The sequence below is a fragment of the Histomonas meleagridis genome, assembly GCF_020186115.1.
Source record: "Histomonas meleagridis strain 2922-C6/04-10x chromosome Unknown contig_40, whole genome shotgun sequence".
NCBI lineage: Eukaryota > Parabasalia > Tritrichomonadida > Dientamoebidae > Histomonas > Histomonas meleagridis.
In genome coordinates, this window is record NW_027150884.1 from 86,738 (window position 1) to 105,754 (window position 19,017).

At 29.0% G+C, this 19,017-nt stretch overlaps 7 protein-coding genes across 7 annotated transcripts; 5 read left to right on the forward strand and 2 right to left on the reverse strand.

The window, feature by feature from the left end:
• Positions 1 to 1,731: 1,731 nt before the first annotated feature.
• GO595_006050 (Thioredoxin family protein) lies at positions 1,732 to 2,394 on the forward strand (the record flags this gene model as incomplete). Its single annotated transcript, XM_067919360.1, has 1 exon — positions 1,732 to 2,394. One exon carries the CDS (start codon positions 1,732 to 1,734, stop codon positions 2,392 to 2,394), a length of 663 nt encoding a protein of 220 aa, XP_067773646.1.
• A 2,412-nt stretch (positions 2,395 to 4,806) lies between these two features.
• On the forward strand, positions 4,807 to 5,559 carry GO595_006051 (chaperone protein dnaJ 49; the record flags this gene model as incomplete). The annotated part of the gene is made up of 1 exon (XM_067919361.1): positions 4,807 to 5,559. The coding sequence occupies one exon, from the start codon at positions 4,807 to 4,809 to the stop codon at positions 5,557 to 5,559; it is 753 nt and encodes a 250-aa protein (XP_067773647.1).
• Positions 5,560 to 5,870: 311 nt separating this feature from the next.
• Positions 5,871 to 8,927, reverse strand: GO595_006052 (bromodomain and WD repeat-containing protein 3-like protein; the record flags this gene model as incomplete). Its single annotated transcript, XM_067919362.1, has 1 exon — positions 5,871 to 8,927. One exon carries the CDS (start codon positions 8,925 to 8,927, stop codon positions 5,871 to 5,873), a length of 3,057 nt encoding a protein of 1,018 aa, XP_067773648.1.
• Positions 8,928 to 9,516: 589 nt separating this feature from the next.
• GO595_006053 (histone H3.2) lies at positions 9,517 to 9,933 on the forward strand (the record flags this gene model as incomplete). The annotated part of the gene is made up of 1 exon (XM_067919364.1): positions 9,517 to 9,933. One exon carries the CDS (start codon positions 9,517 to 9,519, stop codon positions 9,931 to 9,933), a length of 417 nt encoding a protein of 138 aa, XP_067773649.1.
• Positions 9,934 to 10,701: 768 nt separating this feature from the next.
• GO595_006054 (40S ribosomal protein S26) lies at positions 10,702 to 11,049 on the forward strand (the record flags this gene model as incomplete). The annotated part of the gene is made up of 1 exon (XM_067919365.1): positions 10,702 to 11,049. One exon carries the CDS (start codon positions 10,702 to 10,704, stop codon positions 11,047 to 11,049), a length of 348 nt encoding a protein of 115 aa, XP_067773650.1.
• Positions 11,050 to 11,645: 596 nt separating this feature from the next.
• GO595_006055 (small GTP-binding protein) lies at positions 11,646 to 12,227 on the reverse strand (the record flags this gene model as incomplete). Its single annotated transcript, XM_067919366.1, has 1 exon — positions 11,646 to 12,227. The coding sequence occupies one exon, from the start codon at positions 12,225 to 12,227 to the stop codon at positions 11,646 to 11,648; it is 582 nt and encodes a 193-aa protein (XP_067773651.1).
• Positions 12,228 to 13,511: 1,284 nt separating this feature from the next.
• Positions 13,512 to 15,590, forward strand: GO595_006056 (uncharacterized protein; the record flags this gene model as incomplete). Its single annotated transcript, XM_067919367.1, has 1 exon — positions 13,512 to 15,590. One exon carries the CDS (start codon positions 13,512 to 13,514, stop codon positions 15,588 to 15,590), a length of 2,079 nt encoding a protein of 692 aa, XP_067773652.1.
• Positions 15,591 to 19,017: the final 3,427 nt, after the last annotated feature.

Consider the following 19,017-nt stretch of genomic DNA (forward strand, 5'->3'; position numbering starts at 1 on the left):
TTAAATTCCGTTTGATATATGATTTAATAAAATGAAAAATAATTGATTTACTATCAGCCATTGAATAAATTGGTAAATTATATGTAATCGAGAGTTGACCGTTTATGATCTTCTGAACAAAGTCTGTCAAATCCGTTAACGGATTTTGTTTCGAAAGTTTATTCAAAACGTCAAGTAAAGCATTCAATATGTCGTTATTTGTTTCTTTTAATGCTAAAATTTCTATTTCTTTTTGTAAGTCAATAATTTGTTGTTCATTAAGTTTGTTCATTATAGCATAAATTATAGTACAGAAACAAAATATTATATTTTTTTCAGCATTTTTAATATTATCAAAAACGAAATTAATTAATTTTGGAACAATGTTTTGACCGAAATTAAATGAAGTTAATGAAGAAAGTGATTGTGCAATTGCAGCTTTTTCTTTTGGACTCGAAGTAGTTTCATTTGATATTATATAATCAGCAACAATTTCAACATCTTTCGAAAATATCGAAATCTTATTTTCGCCGAATTTATCAGCAATAACATAAAGAAGTTCAATTGCATTTGCATAAAAATTTGTTTTTTGCTTAAGAACGATTTGATGTATAGTTAAAAGACAATCTTTTAATATGTCACTAATAAATCGTTCATTAATTGAACAGAAAAACGCAAAAATAGGAAGTAAAAATCCGTCAATTTCAATATCCGATTTAAGTTTCGTTATTGCAAACTCAAAAATGGGTTTGAATGTGTTAATGTCAGCTGATTCAGTATCATCAAGAAACTTTAAAATAAGTTTAAAGAAAAGATTTCGTTCTTCTGTCGGATATTTAGGAAATTGCTCAATTAAACGTGAAATATATTCAGGTGTATCAAAAACTCCGCATTCTATAAGTCTTCGTAATGATTTATGCGCTCTATATTGGATAGATTTATCATCATGAAGTAAAAGATTATAAATGTTATCAAACAAATCTGTTGGAATAATTTGTGGATTTTGACCGAATTGATAACTGATACGTTCAGATAAGAAACATGCGGAAATGATTTGAGGTTTATCACCTTTAAATAGTTTGGAGAGCAGATTTAAAAAGAAATACGAAGACCCATCAATATGGTCGATAAAAGCTGATGCTAATGGTGCAAAAAATATTGTGGAAGAAACAATTTTATCTGTTTCGGATTTGGTTTTTAGTATGGAAAATGCTTCTTCGTAAACTTTTTGATTGATAGAAGCAGCTTCAATGGTATCAATGTAAGAAACATATTGATCAAAATTATTTATATCAATAAAATCAATTGAGGAATTAATAAGAGATTTGGCATTGGATTCACTAATGAAAGGGAAAAGGGCCATGAGAACTTCAAATGTATGAATATCATTTTTATCTGTTGTTAATTTAGCAATTAATTCTGAAATCTTCTGTGGATTAGATTCTGAAAATGTTGGAACAATTGAAACTAAGCATTCTAAATATTGAATAAAAAGAAAGAAAGATTTTGTATTTGTTTCTGCAATTTGAATTATACTGTTCCATATTTCTGTAATTTGGTTTGAGTCGAGTTCTACTTTCTCTGTTTGACGACATGTTTTAGATAAATATTCTAAAAGATTCTTTTGTTCCATCTGACCTCGACCAAAATCTGTCATTTTTGTTTTAATTCAAAATTAAATGTCATATTTGATTTTTTGGCATTTATTTTTTCATTCAATAAAAAACGTCATAATTGTTTTATTGCTGGTTAATGTTAAATCTGTTGTTTATACTAAGTTCATCATTATCACAACTTACTGACCGAGAATTCAAAGAAAATATTATAAATGGAAAAGCTAAAGAGCCATGGTTTGTTATGTTTACTAATGAGAATTGTCCAAATTGTATTATTGCACTTCCTGAATTTGAAAAGGCTGCTGAATTAGCACGTGGATTTGTTACATTTTCTACTGCACAAGTTAAAGACACACCAGAAATGGCACGTCGCTTGGGTGTTTATGCAGTTCCATCTTTCTTTTTATTCACAGAAAACGGTGTCAGGCCTTATTCAGGTAGGCGCGTTTCTATTAGTTTTCTTAATTTTATTGCCGATGTTATTGGCGAGAATATTGATGAGGCAGATGAATCATGGAATGATCAAACAGATAACAGAGTCATATTATTCACAAAAAGGTTCAAGCCGCCATTTTCATTTGTTGCCACATATAGCGTCCTCAAGAACAAAGGAATCACATTTGGAATTTCCCGCGATTCAGATGTAATCGAAGCATTTGGCAATCCTCCAACGCCATCAATTTGGTTCCTCAAGGATGGAAAAAAGGAACAATATAAAGGCAAGCAAGATTTCACTAAACTCATAGATGCTATATCGCAGTTCTATGATGTTGAAAAACAAACAGACGACGGATTATAGGTGTAATTCTGAGAATGAAATACGTATTGACTTTCCCATAACTATTTTTTTTTAAATAAATATTATATTATATTAGTTAAATTACTTTATTTGTTTCTTTTGCTCTGTAACTTTGTTTATGAATTAATTTTGCAAATTCTTGAGCTCATTAAATTAAATTTTAAGAGAGAAATCATAAAAGTCATAGAGAAAATATCACATGTTTGATTTAGAAGTTATGTTGACTTTAGATTATAAAAAAAATTAGTTTCCTTTACTGCAAATTGTTTGTTAATTTACATTCCTTTTACAATACAAAAGTAAAAATAGTTGGTTTCAAATTATCCCTACACATATAATATCATTATAATGCATTTTTATCACAAAAACAAGTATTTGAAATTTACATAAGTTTTTTAAACACACTTCAAAAGAAAGAAGAAGAAATTAATCAAAATATCGTTAAACTAATATCAATTTTTATCAAACGTATATCTACAAAGAACACACAAGAATCATATTATTTAAGCGAGAAAATGATTAAACAAAATTTAATTGAAAAAAATATCACTAAAAATATTTTGCACATTATAAAACAGAAAAAGAAAACAAAAAACAAAATCATTCAGCGTATGGGCCTAGAAATGATCCAATAGAAAAATACTTCTTGGATCATTATGAAGAACTTTCAAAGAATGATTGGGAGCTTCATAAGAAGTATGAAATGGAAATGAAGCGAGTATTGCTAATAATCAAAATGAAGATCAAATGTACGCAAAAAACATTCTAAAAAAAGTACCAAAACAAAAGTTGATACAAACATATGAAAATCATCAAAATCGCAATATACATTATACATTAAACATAAAAACAGATTTATTGATATTTCTGAATTTCAATTTGTAGCATCTGCTCAATTTCTTTCGTTTTTTGTTTATTTTTTCTTATTTTACTTTTTATTTCGACAATTTTTTCATTTTTTATTTGCTCCAAATTTTGCACTCTTTGGTTTATAATTTTAAGTGCTTCTTCTTGTTTAATTCTTTGTTTCTCTATGAAATGTTTTTGCTGCTTTGTAGAATGTTTTATTGATGCGCACAAAGATTTTAATTTTTCTTCAATTTCATTCATTTCGTCATCATCTTCTTTTTGAGGAATTTCTTTATTTTCTTCTTCAATTCTTTTATTTATTTCCAAAAGTTTTTGCTCTAAAATTAAATTCGTTTCTTGAAGTTTATTAATTATTTCTTTGTTTTCGTATTTCGTTTGGTTCATATCCATCCATAATGTTTTAGATAAATTAATTTCATTTTTTAATTCTTTGATTTCTTGTTTTATGTTTTTGATATTGTTTTTACAGTCAGAAATTTCTTTAGTGTTTTTATTAAAGTTTTGTTCGATTTTTGTTTTTGTATCAATTTCTATTTTGATTTTCATTTCTTCTTCATTTTGCGCTATTTCCATTACTTTTTGTTGTAATAATTCATTAAAGTTATTATCTAATTCTTGTTTAACTTTATTTATTATTTGTTGCTCATATTCAGATTTCATTTTATCTTTATCAATATGTTCAATTGAAGATTTATAATTATCTAAATGATTTCTAAGTTGATTAAGTTTTTCATTAAAAATATTTTCTTCTCGAATAATAGTGGCTTCAACTTCATCTGTAATCATTTGAATTCCATTTTCTAGATCTTGATTAATTTCATTAATCTCAGATTGAATCTTTCCTTTCCTTTGCTGGAAATTAATATTTTCTTTTTCAATCATTTTATTAAAGAGTTCATAATACTTTGCATCGCCTGATGGAACAAAAATTTGTTTGGAAAATTTTGAAAGGTTTACATTACATTCTCTTTCAATTTTCTGAAGGTTCACTTCATGTTCATTTTTCAGTTGTTCGATTTGCTTTAAATGTTCATGCTGCATTTTTTTAATCAAAAAATCAATCTTTTGTGAATACTTTTCCTTCATTTTTGCATATCTTTTTTTAAGAATGTCATCTGTTTGTTTGGAAAGATCAATTTCTTCTTGTTCTTCAATTTTAATTTCGTTTGGCGTTAAAAGCAATTGCATTTCTTTTGATAATTTGTTTAGATTGGTTGTTAATTTTTCATTTTCAACAAGTTGAATTGTTATTTTAGATTGAATTTCTGATATTTCTTTTTGATATTTATTAGCCATCTCTCTCTTTTTACGATCAAGTTTCATTTGAAACCCAATTTTTCTTTTTTGTGATTTATTTTGTAGATTTGCAATTTTATTAATATTATTCTGTATGTTTTTTTCTGTTTCTGCTATTTTTGTGCATATCAAAGACAATGCTTTTTGTGCTGATTCCATTATATCCGGCGACTTATTCATTTCCTTTTAAGGAAACGAACGAAAATTACAGCGACCGTTTAATGATTGGAGTTGCGACCAAACAATATGAGCGACGCGGAGAATCTCGACAGAATCATCAAAAGAATTATACGCTCAACAGATTATTATTCGATACTTTTCTTAAAAGATACATGCACTCAAGAAGAAATTGAAAGACAATACCAAGCAATTCAAAAGCTTTTAGATTCCAATCATTGCAAGCATGAACAAGCACCTGAAGCACTCGAAAAAGCTACCAAAGCATATTTAACATTACATGATCCAGAATCACGTCAAACTTATAACCAAAATCGTCCACCAAAGCAAGAACCAAGACAAAACAACATTGGTATCTTTGATTTACTTTTTGGTGATCCAGTTAGAAATGTAAGAAGATACAATCGTAACAATAATAATCAAAGTAATTCATTTTGTGGCAAGTTTTCGAAATTTTTAATCATCGTAGTTATTATTGTTGCTCCCCTTCTTACTAATGAATTAGTTTTTTCAGGTGTCAGGGAAATATTTTCGAATCCCATATCTCGCAAAAACCTCAAAGGCATTATTTCATTTGACTCAATACCTGATTCCAGAAAGAGGAAGACACACAGTTACCGTGCACCTTACTACATTCCAAATTGGTGGGTGTCGCAATATATCGAACAGAATAATATGAGAAAACGCGTCAAAGATATGGACAAACTTGCGGATAAACTCTATGCTGAAGAGTTGGAAATCAGATGTGAGCTTGAAAAGAACAGGATTGGGCATGAAGGGTCACAATGCTCTGAGAAAAAGAGAATACTTAAAGAAGAATAATTTTCTTATTTTATTTTTTTGTGTCACATTAAATCGTTTTAATGTTTTGGTATAACATTCGATTTCAATTACGTTAATGTTTTCTTTACAAGTTTTATCTCAGTAAATCACTGGAATATGAAAACAGGTTTACTTAGTTATTTCATTTTGGTAAAACGAATTAAAACATGTAACAAAACTTTTGCAGCCTTTCTCGAATACATTTATATGTTCGCACACTTTCGTTTTAATTTGCACTTCATAAATATGTTCCGCTTTGATTGACATTTGGGTAAAAACGAATTTGAATCTATTCAAAATATTTACAAAAATTATTTTATCTTCGGAAACGTAATGTGCACTCTTGCTGCTGCGCTCCTCAGCTCGCGGAATATTTCTTCCATTAGCTCCTTCGCGCTTTGCTTTGCCTTTGGGTTCATTGCTGTCCACAACTTTCCGATATTCTTCACGTCGCTAATCAGCTCCGGCAAAGTTCGATAGTATTCGTTTTCCATTCTCGCGGACAAAATGTTTAAGTCCATTGGCTTTAAAGCCTTTGCAATTAACTTGCTTTCCTTGAACCGTTTATTAACCGCCGTAAACATAGAAAATTCTTTGGCCTTTGAAATCTTCTGAATTATCCCGGCGGTTTGCGCACAAAATTTCTGAGCTTGTGTCAGGCAGTTCCTCTTTTGCGGCAGAACAATGTCCCACGGGCTGATGACCAATGGCATCGGGTCATGATCAATTGTTAGCGATTCATATGGGTCTTCTTCCCAATCATCTCTAATGCCTGTGATACAACTATTGAAAATTTCTTCATCTGATTTAATGTGTTCAATGTCTCGTCCAATAGTTAACGTTCGACAACATCGAATAGATGTGTCAAACGTGGTCTTTAATATGATGAATGGTGGCGAAAGTGGTAAAGGATAATAGACATTACATTTGATGGTTTGTCGTGAATTCAATTTGATCGATAGTGTAAGCAAAAGTGAAGTGACCATAAACTCTGTATCGGAGACGATACAGTGAATAAACTCTGGTAAGTTTTTGATTCGTTTATACGGTGGCTCAAAAGTGTCGACTTTACACTCTTCAGCAAACTTTTTGTGCGCTTTACGTATGTAAATCACTTCATCGCCTTTTTGTGGTATAAACGTTTTCTGTTTTTGTTTGTCTATATAAACCCAATCGTCGAATTTCAATGGAATTTCATCGTCTTCGTCTTCAATTGGCTCATCGTCTTCTTCTTTAGGCTTTGTTTTACGTGTTAACTTCGGCGGAGGCGATATTCGTCGTGATAGAAGTGACGTCCGTTTGGTGCTTTGTTTCCTTTTGTTTCGTTTGACTTTCTCAGGTGAATACTTCCGAGAGACAATTGATTTCCTTGTTGAGTACTTTGCAATTTGTTCGATTTCCTTATCACTTTTCGTGTCACGCTTTGAATTCGGCGGACTTGTTCGAGATTTACGTACATAATTCCGCTTCTTTCGGGGAGAAGTCTCTGCGTCTTTTGAAGTGTCTTCGATTTTAGTCCTTTTATGTCGACCATGTTTACGCTTTTTGCGTGGAGGAGGCGAAAATGAACGTGGCTGAACAGTACGTCTTCCAGTTAATATTAATCTTTGTTGTTGATCTTGTTCTTCATTTTCGTTTTTGTCTATTTGTTCAAGGTCAAATATACTAATGGAATGTCGAGTTGACATTCGACTGTTAAGTATTGAGAAATTACTATCTTCATTTTCATTTGTAATGTTTTCGTTTTGGTTGGTCTGTGACTCATTATCTTCATCGTTCGTTTGCTCAGTACTAAATTTTTCTTTATCAACTTTTTTCCATTTTCTTAATAATTCCTTTTCTTGAATAATCATATAACTTGAGATCTGTGGTGGGTTAATATCTATTCTAATGTCTTGAAGATTCACACGCTCTGGTTGTGGTACTAAAGCTTCGCCTTGTGCATCATATATAATTCGATTGCTGTGATCGTTAACATGCGTATCGTTCAATTCAAAATCAAAAAATTCTGTTAACGATACAAATTTGCTGTGAGTGAAACCGTAAAATGTAAAACCGCCCAAAGAGTCAGCGGCTATAACGTACTGTCCATCGTTCGACCAAATACTTTCTGTGAGTTTTGCGGTTTCATTGAATTGTAGTGCAACGATAATGTTGCCCAACTTGGTGTCCCATATCGAAGAGCGCCCATTAGAACAACCTATGAATGCTACGTTTGGCATATATGGGTGCATTGACAATACTGTGCAATGTTCTGTAAATATTGGGTGTGATACAGATGTAATTAATTTTTTTGTATGAAGATCCCAACAAAAAATAGTATTTGATGAAATTGCTACTAAATTTGTTTCATCACAATTCATGTAACATTTGACCACACGCATTTTTTGACCAGTTGGACATCGTAATGAAAATGATTGTTCTAATTCCCATAAATTATTCTTAGCTGTCCATAGCTTGACTGACTTTTCTTTAGTGGAATAACTGATTATGTTATTACATGAAAGTTTTGAGAAGAATAAATAATCCGGTAAATTTTGATGACCACTTAATGTAATAGTTTCATGTTTTGTCATCGAAAAGATACATACATCTGAGGGCTCACTAGAAAATGACAAAAATTCACCGCCGGGTGAAAAACTTACCCATGCGCTAGCTTGTCCTGATGGCGTAATAATTCGATGATACAAAGAATAATCCGATGTGTTAAAGATGTCTACAGCTCCTTCTTCAAGGGCCGCAGCTAAAAATTCGCCATTCGGCGAAAAGCGTATCGAGTGAACTTCACTTTGGAATTCAATTTTCTTTATGAGACTGCCGTCGTGGAGCGAGTTAATTGTGATGGTAAAGTCATGAGAGCTTGCTGCAAAGACTTGGTTTGATGGACTGATTTGGATATCTGTTATGACGTTGAGATGGGTATTGATTGTATCAATTAACGTCATCGAAGGGATTTTCCAGATTTTAATAAGAGAATCATCAGCGCCAGTAATTAGAAGTTGTGATGTCGCATCAACAGCTAAACAAAATACAAAATCAAAATGTCCAGTAACCCTTATTATTGGTGACATTTGGGTGATTTGTGTTTGATAAAATGGGAGATTGGATGATAATGCTTGTGGGATCGTTAATGGCTCTTTTAAGGTTGATGTATTGACAAATAATGAAGGCTGATGGGATTTGGGACATGTCATTCGAACAATTCGTAATAGTTGATCATCTGGAATTCCGGGAAGTGCTGTTTTCTCGAGTTGTTCAAAAGAAGGTTTCGAACAAAAAACTGATGATGGAAATTTATTTTGAATTTCGCATTGATGAATGAAATCTTCTGCTATTTCTGGAAAGTTAGAGCGAAGAAGTTTAGCCATTAGGAAATATAATTCCCTTTTTAGCGAATCATCATTCATTAATACTGACATGTGATATGAAATTTGGCTTGATGCGTTTTATTTTGATGCAAAGACAACAAAAAAAAATGTTTTATTTATAAAATCAATATAATTTGCATAAAGAATTTGTTAGATTTTCATGGCTATTGTTTTGTTTTGGGAATAATTCCAATAACTCAATCTCATGGAGAAGAATAAAATATTTAAACGGTCTCTAGAAGGAGTGAACTGGAGCTATTTCACATATTTTTTTTCGTTAATCATTTTTTTCTTGTTTTTTCCCATACTCATTGATATAATAAGGTATTATTACAGACAATAAAGGCTCTTTTTTGGCCAAACTAACTCATTTTTAACGTACAATTTTTTCAAGACCTTGAAAGGTGATCACCTATTTCGACCGTTACCTATAGTGTTTTGTGATAGACACTTTTTGTAAATAACTCAAAAAAGCGCGGTATTAATAAATAATGTCAATTTATCACCATAAATATTAAATGTAAATTTTTACTTTTTTGTTACATTTATTTCGTAAAATGGCGGGGTGGTTTTAAGCTCATTTTATTTAATGGCACGCACAAAACAGACAGCACGTAAATCTACTGGTGGTAAGACACCACGTAAATCACTCGGTGCTAAGGCAGCTCGTAAGTCAACACCAGTTGTTGATTCACAAGGTGCTAAGAAGCAACATCGTTTCAGACCAGGTACAGTTGCTCTTCGTGAAATTCGTAAATACCAAAAGAGCACAGATCTTTTAATCAGAAAGCTTCCATTCCAACGTCTTGTTCGTGAAATCGCATCTGGTTTCCGTGGTGATCTTCGTTTCCAATCATCAGCAATTGCAGCTCTTCAAGAAGCATCTGAAGCTTATCTTGTTGGTCTCTTTGAAGATACAAACCTTTGCGCCATTCATGCAAACCGTGTTACAATCATGGAACGTGATGTTCAACTTGCACAAAGAATTCGTGGCGAACGTAATTAAACATAAAATATTTTTAATTCTTGCAGGTTATTATAATTATGATTTTTGGCAATGAAACAGATTTATCTTATTGCTTAATTTTTCAGGAACTTTTTAGCTGTGAATCATTATCAGATGACTTATTTTTGGCACATATTAAGGAACCTCCAATGGAGAAAGTTAAGTTTTTCGTTAAAGCTTTGAAAGACAACGCAGACAGTGATTTGAAATCACTTATTGAAAATAAAAGAAGTCGGGAGTTTAACCCTTCGCCACTAGTAATTTTCGACTACAACGAAAGCCCCATCAATTTTCGTTCTAAGACTTTATTCAAAACAAATCAAGTTGTTATTACAAATTTAAATCATACTCAATAATTTTTTTCATAAACCTTTCCAAAACAGCCACAATAAAACCACATACAGTGGTACCACAAACAATATTATGGATGTAATGTGGATATTTTGCATGAATCTACGTAGATATTATATGTTTAACTCTTGATAATAAAATAACTATCATCAAAAATAAAATAAATACGTGAGCCTACATCTTTTTTCCTTTTCTGAAGCATATTACAAATTTCAATTAAATAAATTTATTTAATATTCTAAATAAAAGACTATCTTTACAAGTAATAATTTTAAAGTATATCAAACAACTTTAAAGAATACTTGTTGGATTTCTTGTTTGCATCGAGAATTAATATGACTACAAAACAGAGAATAAACGGTCGAACGATGTGGATTTATTAGACGGTTATGAACGGTTTGGCCGTTCCTTTTCCTCATGCCACAAAAGAGAAGAAATTGCGGACGCTCAAAAATGAACGCTGGACGCAAGAAGATTGTTAACTGCATGAACTGCGGCCGTATGGTACCACGTGATAAGGCCATAAAGCGTTTCATGACAAAGAACATGGTTGACAGTTCATCAGCTAAGGATGTTATGGATGCATCCATTTACAAGGAATACGAATTCCCAAAGACCTACCAAAAGTGTTTCTATTGTGTTTCATGTGCATGCCATCGTCGTATTGTTCGTGTTCGCAATGCCAACCTTCGTCACGTTCGTGTACCATTTTTCTTAAAGCAACAACGTGAACGTGCTGAAGGTCGCCAACAAAAACAAGAATAAATCATTATTTCGAATCACTTTCTTATTTTATCTTGTAATATTCCCTCAATTAAAATATGAAAAACTTTTAAATATAAGGTCAAATTTCAGGGAAGAATATGTAAGTAATCAACTTTTTTTGAATTTGAAATTTCAAATGAATTTCAGAAATTTGGATTTTACATTTTTACTTATATGAAAATTGATTGTCTTTATACAATAGTGTAATGTTGTAAGAAGATACTGTTCGTTTTTTAATTATACTTTCAAAATATTAAAATCAGAAAAACTTGGATAAAACACAACTCGATTTTACACTGCTTCTAATTGTCATTTTCATTTGGATACTAAATTTGAAAAAATTTGATCATGCTGCATTTCGAAATTTTATGATACTTTCAAAAACTTTATGGCTTATATAATTTTTCAAAAAAAATTAATCATTTTGTTTATATTTAGGAATCTCATATCAGATTTTATCAATTTGTTTCCAAAAAATCAATTTATCCTAGAAAACGTTTAAACATCTGAAACGAACTTTTTGAATGAAAATTTTGTGATGTGATGCATGGATGATAATTTGTTCACATTCATGAAATTCCTTAAAAATTTTTTACTCAGCAGCTACACCCGGATTTGTTTGTGTTTGAAGTATATTGAGTAGGTGGAGGTAATGGGTTTTTGACTCCACGTCTGAAAATTTGTGTAGCAACTCTAACAAATGCTTCACGAACATTTGTTCCATCAGCAGCAGATGTTTCCAAATATGTAATTTGCTGTTGTTGTGCAAGCTGTTCTGCCTCAGCAAGAGTTATAACTCTTTTACTTGCTAAATCAGCTTTATTTCCAACTAAAAGAATAACAGCTGTTGGATCGCATAGCGACCTAACGTCGGTAAGCCACATGTTAACTTCGTTAAATGATTTTCTTTCGGTAATATCAAAAGCAAGAATAACGCCAATTGCATTTCTGAAATATGCCTTAGCAATGGACCTAAAGCGTTCCTGGCCGGCAGTATCCCAAATTTGTAATTTAACTTGTTGGTTATCAATATCAATTATAGTTGAATCAAATTCAACACCAATTGTTGATTGCGATTGTTGCTTAAATGTGTTTTCAGTGAGTCTTTTTAGAAGGGCTGTTTTCCCAACGCCACTCGAACCAATGATAATGAATTTATAGCTGAGCAAAGTTGACATTTACAAAATTGGATATACTGACCAAGTAAACTCAGAAATTGTTTGTGAATGACCTAACGATAGAGAAAAACCGCCAAAAATTTTTATACATAAAAAATGAGTATTTTCATAAAAAACATAATAATAGCAGTTTAAAAATCTTGGCAAGACTACCAATGATTGAATGCATTTGTAATAAACGAAAAAAAATTGATGAATTTTTACTTAGAGCAATCTAAACTCAAGCATCTTGGTGACAAGGAAATTGACTGATAATTGAATAGAAACGTTTGTTTTCTACTCAATTTTTATGTTGTATGAATGAAACTGTACACACCAATAAAAATATAATCAAACACATTTAAATACATATAATCATTATCACACAACTCATACAAAGTTTAGTAGTGTGATAAATACAGAATTATTATGAGAAATGATCGATATTTTCAGCTGTGTGTTTTATCAGCTTTTGAGGGGCATATTTTATAAGCAAAAATAGAAAACAATAATTTATATTTATTATTAATATCTTATTTGTATTCATAGGGTAATGCTTCGATATTCACATTTATGAGTAAAGAAAAGTGTCAACAGATGGTGTCACTTTTGTCTCTTCGATAGCAAATTTCCAATTAAAAAATTTTAATAATTTTTGAGGTGCATCTTCATTCCATCATGCAAAAAAAAAAAAAAAAAAAATCAGGAAAATTTGAAAAAACTCATTAATTAAAGTTAAAAAACCATTAATATGTATGAGAAAGAAAAAATAAAACACCAAAATAGCATAGATAATTGTTTCTTTTTCTTTGGCATTCATAACTCGGTGGATTCTTGCCGGTTATGCTCCAGAACTTGCATTCTCTGTAATAAAAATTGTCAGCAAAATTGTGACCAAATATAATTTGAAAAACTTCATTGATTATATTTGACTTTAAATGTCGGTTTGTCATCCAAAGCCTCATAAAAATTCTGCAGGCAAAAGAAAAATTGCCGCACATAAAAAGGGGTTAGAAAAATTATGCAAAAATAATCGTATCGTCATTGACAGAAACAAATTCATTTAAAAAGTGAACAATATCTGTACTTCTCAATGCATTAATACCCATTTATATTAATGAAATCTTGTGCAAAAATCATCCAAATCAATTTCTTTTTTAAAAATTTTAATCTTTTGCACTCTCATTAATACAAAATAACAAAAATTTGATTTCTGTCATCAATGTCAAAAATGTTTCCACACAATTTTTCGAACATTGAATTCCAATATTGACGTTTTTAACCCCCGATCTCTATTCAAGATCAATGGCAAGTAAAATCAGTGCTTTCTTCATCATTTCCTTGATTATAGCTATTGCAACCTATGCATTTTTGAATAGCAATAGCATCTATATTCCTAAAGAAATCCTGACTTTCCAAATTAGAAATAAAAGAATCCATTCCACTAAAACTATTAGTGGCGACTTTAAACCATTTGCAGATGTAGCGATTCCACAAGATGGGGAACCACCTTCGCCAACATTTAAATATTATCAATATTTACCAAATAATTCATATAAGTGCATAGATAGGAAACCATTTCGTCATCTTTTTGCCCGTATTTTTAGAAAGGACATTACAAAGGAAGAACTCTCTAATCCACAAATTCTTTTGGTAGGTCGTAACACAGCTTTAGGTACAGCTATAAGAGAAATATTCGACCAAAAAGGAATTTCATATTTGGGTTTAAAAGGAATCAATCATTTAGACTTTTCTTCTGAAGATTCGTATAAAATTTTAGATTTAATTAACATAACATCTGTTATTATTGCATATCAACCACCACTTATTCGTCATACATATTCTGATGGTTCTCTTTATATGAAACATATGATCAATAATTATACTAAAGGCTTAATATCATATTTAAATCAAAAAAATATAAGTTATGTGTTTTGTCCTACACAACCAATATTTAAAGAAACTATTGATATTGTTAAAAGTTATAAAGGAAATATAATCGAAATGCCGTTTTTGATTGATTCTAAAGGTTTTAAAGACTTAGAGAATCCAATAATGAGAGCAATTAGAGAATGTAATGAAGTTGGATATAGTAACATTGATTATTCGCCGTATACTAAATATCAAAGTATTACATCTAATGAAGCAGCCGAATATATACTTCGATATCTTCATGAGAATCATACTAATGAACATATATTAATAAAAGGGAATTCGCAATTAAATATCGAAGAATCAGTAAATTTAGCGTTAAAATCATTTGGACTCGATAATTGTAAAGTTAACTTTAGGAAATATTCACATGACTTAAGCACAACAATTAATAATGAATATGATAAAATCCAAATCATTGGAAATGAAAATGCAAATATTGAAACAATGATCAAAAATGAATATACAAACAATAAAGATATTATAATGGATCAAATAGAGAAACATAAAAATAATACTTATATATCATTCACGTTCGCAGGTCGTAATGATGGATATTCTAAAGATTTCACATTTAGAATACAAACATTTCTTGATACTATAAGTTATTGTATCCAAATGGTACCACTTGTCCAAATCGAAATTGTATTAATTGATTATGCAACTCCACGTGGTAATAAGTTATTACATGAAATATTAAATATAACGCCATATCTTCATAACAAAATCCGATTTGTTATAGTGCCACCAGAAACGCATGAAATGTTAGAGAAGAAATATAATCGGAAATATGCGTTCTTCGAGGTAATCTCCAAGAATATGGGCATACGAAGATGTAAAGGTAAATTTGTGTTAGCAACAAACTCTGATATCTTATATTCGACTGAATTATTTGAAGAATTTGCTGCGCACCAATTTAATCCATATATAATATATCGAGCTAATCGATGGAATATGTTGGAAGATACGTTTTCGAAAAGTTTTAAGTCTGTTGATGAATTAATACATAGTATATCAGATACTTGGCAAATATTAAAATTAGATATGGAGTTTGCGAGTCAAATATATACAAATAGATTTGCTATAGTCGATTCGTTTGACGCATTCGCAGCTAAACATGGCCCACGTTCACCTGGAGACTTCCAGTTAATATCAAGGCGTTATTGGGATGCATTAAAAGGCTTCAATGAGATCCCTTGTAACCCGGAAGTCGATAGTGTATTCCTAGCAAAGCCTATGAAAATGATACAAGGCTTTATGAGGATGTATACCTTCCCAGGACTCGTGCACTTGTATCATGAACGAATAAACTTAAGGAGAGTCCCATACTATGGAAGAATTTCCGCTCAGAGAAGCTATTCCTGTATAGGAAGATGTCCAACTTGTAGACCGTACTTGGACACTGAGAATTGGGGGTATCCAAATGAAACTTTTCAAGTAGTATTAAAATGAATTCAAAAGTCGGGAAGTGTGGAGAACACTGTTCGTCCTTAGTAAATATATTATAAATTTCATAATTTAGAAATACTTTTGATAATTCAAAAAGTAATTCAATGAAAATACAAAATTTCACTCAAAAAGTAGAGAAATGTTTTGAAAAAGTTCACCGGCTAAGTAAACACTTTGTCGATTGATATAAGATTATCAAAAAGTTTTGGGTTTTTGTACGAAATGGGGGTTATCGGATATTGAAAAAATATATACACTCTCAATTATGTTCAATATGACTTCATCATTTTTAATGTGTTGAGCAAATGCTACAAACGGTTAAGGAAGACTGTTGAAAGACATAGCGCATTAGAGTTGTCCCTGTTGTAAAATGCACGTTAAAGTACTATGAAACTTGCAGAACAAAAATTCTTCAAATATATGACATAATCGAGAAGCGTACGTCTTCATGATTTCGGAAACAAATCGACCCAGCTAGTGTACTATGCATGTTTGATTAAAATTTCATTTCATTTCGTCAAATACATGAACATGATTCACTTAATGATAAGAGTAAACACTATTAATTGCTAAGTAAAAACTCATACTACAGCATAAAATGTTGAAAATAGATCAGATTTTGCGAAAATTCTCATAAAAATTTCAGATATCGAACTTTTATTTGGATTAATGAATTTGTAGAATGGGAAACAATTACATGATATAGAGATTATCTATTGATAATACAAAATCAATACAATTCACACTATTTCTATTGACAAACGTGGTTCACATTATGTAAATATAAAAAATACAAGTGTTTGAATTGAAGATAATGATTTGCAATATATATTTTTCATATAGTGAATTATGACCTCACTGTAAGTTCGAATCACAGATTTAATTTGGATGTCAAATCTTGCAATATTAAAATAAGAAAATGGTGAATTCATTCATTATTGATTCACTGCAATATTAAATGCAATTTGTCACACTAGTTTATTAATATGATTAAAAATAACATGATTTTAAAATCAGATTCATTATGTATTAAATTTTTGCCACTCTCATTTTTTCTTGAAAAAACGATCACTAGGTGATGAATAAAGTTATGAAAATATCGCATTAAATGATATAAAACGAAATGAACTTCTGGTGGAAATTACTCGTAACAATCATTTTTTATTATGTCAAAATCACAAAGGATACAAAATACATTCAACATGACAGAGGCAATTCGTGATCGTCTTGTGAATCTTGCAGCATACCATCGAACTTGTAAACTTTGTTCAGAATCCATCTCTTTCCGGTGTACGCTTTGTTGAAGGTTAGAACAACACCTCAAAAATTTCGAAATCGGAGCATGCTTGACATTTATGGCTAAAAAAAATCGTTTCAATAATTGCTGTGTTTGTTTTCGAAAAATGCCAGCCATTTTATTATTATTATTATTATTATTATTATTATTATTATTATTATTATTATTATTATTATTATTATTATTATTATTATTATTATTATTATTATTATTATTATTATTATTATTATTATTATTATTATTATTATTATTATTATTATTATTATTATTATTATTATTATTATTATTATTATTATTATTATTATTATTATTATTATTATTATTATTATTATTATTATTATTATTATTATTATTATTATTATTATTATTATTATTATTATTATTATTATTATTATTATTATTATTATTATTATTATTATTATTATTATTATTATTATTATTATTATTATTATTATTATTATTATTATTATTATTATTATTATTATTATTATTATTATTATTATTATTATTATTATTATTATTATTATTATTATTATTATTATTATTATTATTATTATTATTATTATTATTATTATTATTATTATTATTATTATTATTATTATTATTATTATTATTATTATTATTATTATTATTATTATTATTATTATTATTATTATTATTATTATTATTATTATTATTATTATTATTATTATTATTATTATTATTATTATTATTATTATTATTATTATTATTATTATTATTATTATTATTATTATTATTATTATTATTATTATTATTATTATTATTATTATTATTATTATTATTATTATTATTATTATTATTATTATTATTATTATTATTATTATTATTATTATTATTATTTATTTATTTATTTATTTATTTATTTATTTATTTATTTATTTATTTATTTATTTATTTATTTATTTATTTATTTATTTATTTATTTATTTATTTATTTATTTATTTATTTATTTATTTATTTATTTATTTATTTATTTATTTATTTATTTATTTATTTATTTATTTATTTATTTATTTATTTATTTATTTATTTATTTATTTATTTATTTATTTATTTATTTATTTATTTATTTATTTATTTATTTATTTATTTATTTATTTATTTATTTATTTATTTATTTATTTATTTATTTATTTTTATTTTTATTTTTTGAAACATAGCATAAGCAAAAATTACTATAAAGGTAAAAATCAAAAATATGTTAACATGTATTACTATCCAATTCAAAATCAAATTAATAAGTATTCGTTTATTTATTCATCTGAAAATAATCATTTAAAGGAATGGAGAGAACGTTTATTCTGTTTTACAACTTTACATATTTTTCAATCAGTTTTTGGTCGGAACTTTGTTGTATTAAGGACCCCCTCTTAAGGGGTAGCAAACCTAGTCAATCATTTTATCATGGGATCGGCCTCGGCCGCATGACTTAGGCATACAATTCTAAGATGAGTGATCTCATAGAATATTTTGAATGAACAAAATGGGAAGTTACCATCAATTTTCCCTTTTTATGAATCACTACATTTGGTTTTACCCCAGCAGCATCTACTGCTAGAACGATTTTGACATTCTTAAAATCATTGTGAATAAAATATTCGAATAACTTTTAAATACTTTGTAAAGAACCATTAAATAGATCCATAGATAAACCTATACGACAAAAATTCTTCTTTTGTCCATCTTTTAACTGTTTTGTAACTTGGAAATCCCATTTTTTCGACAAAAAATCCCCACATTGATTTGCCGATCATTGACATTTATATGTAGTAGCTTTACATTGATTTGTCATATCTTTTCGAAGACAATAACAAAACATGTTGGTTCATAAAACGATAATTTTCCAACGATTTAATTACATTATTATTATTGTCCTCTTTGTTATTTGAATTTGATTTTTGCTGAAGTTCATCTTTATAACTTTTTTCAATTGCTCATTTTTCTTTTGCAGAATCGAAATCTTTGCTTTTAGATTGGCCTCAATTGAATTACAGACTGGTGAATTCCTGTTTTGGAATCCTCTTGTACACGGAGGCGAAAAATTACTCATAAATGAAATAACGGGTTAAGATTTTGACGACGAAATTTACCTCAAAATGCAACAAAGTAAC